This window comes from Echinococcus granulosus (genome assembly GCF_000524195.1).
Source record: "Echinococcus granulosus chromosome Unknown EG_S00104, whole genome shotgun sequence".
NCBI classification, from domain to species: domain Eukaryota; kingdom Metazoa; phylum Platyhelminthes; class Cestoda; order Cyclophyllidea; family Taeniidae; genus Echinococcus; species Echinococcus granulosus.
The window spans coordinates 60,887-64,740 of NW_020170484.1; the positions used below are offsets into that span (position 1 = coordinate 60,887).

Here is a 3,854-nt window from a genome sequence, read left to right on the forward strand (position 1 = left end):
CGCCCTCAAGGTCACTTCAGCGGTATTAATTAAAACAAGCTAGGTACTTTGATCAACCGGATGTCATGCCTTTCCCATAAAAAAAACATTCTTTAGATCTCTTTCACCTGGGAGCGCATTTTTGGCCCGAAAAAATCCTATCTTCCCTTACTTGGGAATACCCTTGTTCATGACGATTAAAATCTACATTTTGGTGTTTTGTGTGTGCGTTAGCAAATTCAAATAATCATTAAAAGAGGTTCTCTGCGTTACTGAAAGTCTTCCCACTTTTTGGATATGCCAAGGGGGTAGGGACAGAGAGGGTGGGTGTGTGCTACTGTCGGCTTCGTTACATTTTTGGATCACGCACAGTTGAGGGCAAAAAAGGGGCTAAAGGCCGTGCAACTTTCCAAAGGAGGTCTCGAGAAAGTGAAGTGGTACAAATTTAGAGGCCCATTTGGACCAGAGCCGCCAGTTCAACCGAGCGTAGGGCGTTGCTATGAGTACGTGCTTTGTTTGATATTTTGTCACATAGTTTTCCCGGGAAGTTTAATCTGTGAAGGCTCTACTTCCGCCTTGCGGCGTTATGAAGTAATTTGGTGATTTTTTGCACTGAGTGCTAAACCACCCCGGACGATTGCAAACTCCGTGGCCTGTACTTCCGCTCTGGGCTACGGCCCGTAGACCGCACCTGTAGCTTCCCAGTTATTAAGTAGGCAATTAAGTAGCATGTTCTTGCGAATTCGGAAAAGACTCCGATCGGTGCAGTAAGTATAGAGGAATTAAGATAAGCAACTGACAATCAAACAGATGAGTGAGTTGGGTAAAAATGTTATCTTTTAACTAGTCCACTATGCATCACAGGCCACAAGCAAGCTTACTATTTTCGAAAGCTAAAAATTTGACAATTTGTTTCAGTGGGGGTCAAACTATGCAGGCGTTTCAGTCTCCAGGATTTGCATTTCCTCCACCGAGTCATGCCAATAGCGTTCCAGTTCCTCAATCTGTTAGTAAGTAGATCATTTCCCCTCCACTCTCCCCACTACTTCGGTGTAGCACGACTGCTGGGAGACCTCGGAGGGAGAAGAGGTGATTAACAATTTAGCAAATGAGTGAGAAAACCATTAAAAAGGCAATTTTTTCCCCTCAAATTGTCGACTATGCATAAGAGGTCACATAAGAGCTTATTACTATCCGGAAGAAAATTGGAAGTGGTTGGAATAATGGATACATTTATGAAGAAAAGGGTACAAATGCCATCCCCCCATTCAGACGGTTTGACCTTTAAACCAAAGTAAAAAAAGCGAGAAAAAAATTTCCCCAGATTAGAAGAGATCAGTGATTAGTCAGCAATCAGAGCTCCGAAATTACAGGAAAAATCCCACATGTTCAGCTTTTGAGCCTCATTACTGTATAATTGTGGGGGGGGGGGGGAGAAAAAGGAGAAAAGATTGTAAGAGAAATGCGTAATTACACAAAAATTAAGCGATGAGGAGATGATGCCTTTGTAAATTTACCTCCCCTTCTCTCTCTCCTTTCTGCCGAAGGATTTGGAGCTGGGAAAAATATGATTTTTGCGTGTGTGTGTCCTGAAATAAGTGGTCTTCCTCTCCGAATGTAGATTAACGGCATTTAGGTAGAAAAAAAAAGAAAGAAAAACTATCAAATTTTGTTTCAAGAGGAAACTTTTCTAGATGACCTACTAGTCTGGACAATTGCTAATATAGCCCGCCTTGCCGATGTGTTGCAGGTACCAGAGAAGGGATGTGCTAAACTGCCTGATCCGCTTATGTTGGATCCTCCCTCACCTCATTTAATGTCGGTTGACTCGGATTCAGGGTTGTCAGCTTTATATGCAAAGTTCAAATTAGTTTCAGAGTTACGGAATCTTCTCGAATAGAGCAGATAACACTTTGCGGAGGTGAAGGACCAAATCATCCCATCGAAGAAGACATTCTAAAAGAAGATCAGGTAGAAGTACATGAAACGCATTCAAGAAGGTCCTCTCTTATTGACCACGAGAAAATATTTGTCTCTCTTAAAGTCAAATGGAAAACAGCATGCTACACACATTAGCTTTTGTCTGACGTGAGTGATGAACCAATTCCTTTAAATCCAAATTAACTGAGGCAGGAAATTTGTTGAATCCCTTCAATTTGGGCTGTTGGCTAAATGACTGACTGATGGACTTGTGGTAAGAAGGGGCCCTTGAATTCAAACTTTTAGCACGCAAACAAATAAGCAATTGACTATCTTAACTCTAACTCACACATCACTCCAACTCAAACAGCACTACTTTACTTTTAAAAGGCTGTGGTTTGCGCATACCGTGGATTTCAGGTGGAATCATTCATTACATCCACAACTGAGGTCTGTCCACTTGATATGACTCAACACAGTTTGGAGAAGCTCGAGAAATACCTCCTCTTCTTTTTCTTCAGAGGCATTTATGATGAGTCGATCAGCCGAAAGAGAAGGTGGATTTGTAAAAGACAAGAAGATAGAGAATCTACTACTTCCTCAAATCTTGCCGAAACGAAGATTTTTTTCTTCAGAGTGGAGAAAGTAATACTTCTGTACACCCTCATCTCTATTCCCTTGGTGATACACTATGGAATGATGAGTTTCTCCTTTACTCCCTACTAAAGGCAGTAAATGAACAGTCACCCACAGGACAGACCAGTCAGACAGACTAGAAATAAAAGTGAGGAGACTGAAGCTGTGATAACTAGGTCCGAGTCACCTATTACCTTCTGGAAACAAATTCGGGTACACTGGGCTAAATGCCCGAGAAATTTTTCCCTTCAAATTTTCTCCTAAATCAAAACTGCACATTTTGAGCTGTCAGGAGTGCGGTACTGTCGAAACAACCTTCAAATTCTAACAACGGAGGATTATTTCTCCTTTTGGGAATGGCGGGGGAGAGGGAAAGACTTGCATCCCCAATTAGAAAAGTCCTTTATTTTCTTTTTCTTGTAAAGTGTCTTTTATTAAACCATCATAAATAAGGACATTCTTTACTTTATTTTAATGGTAGGTGGGACTTATACAAACAGAGAGAGGAATTTGATCATCTCAGGTATTTGTCCAGACCTATCCACATTTGGGAAGGACAGTTCTGCCTCCTATCCAAATATTTTGGGGGAATTAGAGTAGAGATATAAAGAATCCTCAAAAAATATCCTACTTTTTGCATAATGTGACGAAAAAAAGAGGCGTAGAAAGAGGCGTTTCAGCTCTCTCTCTGTCCCTTTATTTTAGGTTTTTTAAAAGGGGTAACCTTTTTTAACTAGATTTTACAAAACTTTAACATCTACCTTAAAATATTCCAGATATGCCTTGTTACTTGTAAATTTTGGGGCAAAATTTTCTGACTATATGGTTATGAGTAGTATAGGAAAGGCGCAAAAATATAACTGCAGTATTTTTGTGTTTCTTTTCCCTTCAGCTTCAGAGCCTTGGATCCAGAAGGAGGGCGAGAGGAGGACCTCTTCCTCTGCGTAGCGTAAAACGGGGCAGCGTTTGTCGTCTCATTGAGCCACGGGGTTGGTGTAAACCTACCGCAAGTGTAATACCACACCATTGAAATAATTCATGCACACAACTTCGCTATATAATGGAAATGTCTTTGTCTCTATGGTTCCGCAAAACTACAAAATTTCCGTGTTTTTCACTACTTAAAACTGTTCGATTTTTACCTAGTTACTAGGTGTGGCGCGATTAATCTCAAATGGCACACCTGTCAAACAAAATTTAGTAGAAGCTCATAGCTGTGATGCTTTGATTGTTTGTCTATTTCTTCGTCCAGTTACATAGGCATTTAAAGGCCTGGCCATGGACTTCCACTTGGCGGTGTGGCCTTCGGGTCATGTCTT

At 41.0% G+C, this 3,854-nt stretch overlaps 1 protein-coding gene across 1 annotated transcript; it reads left to right on the forward strand. All coding sequences in view use genetic code 11, as the record gives it.

The window, feature by feature from the left end:
* Nucleotides 1-2,364: 2,364 nt before the first annotated feature.
* On the forward strand, nucleotides 2,365-3,488 carry EGR_08350 (hypothetical protein; the record flags this gene model as incomplete). Its single annotated transcript, XM_024497599.1, has 2 exons — nucleotides 2,365-2,456; nucleotides 3,428-3,488. The coding sequence occupies 2 exons, from the start codon at nucleotides 2,365-2,367 to the stop codon at nucleotides 3,486-3,488; spliced, it is 153 nt and encodes a 50-aa protein (XP_024347968.1).
* Nucleotides 3,489-3,854: the final 366 nt, after the last annotated feature.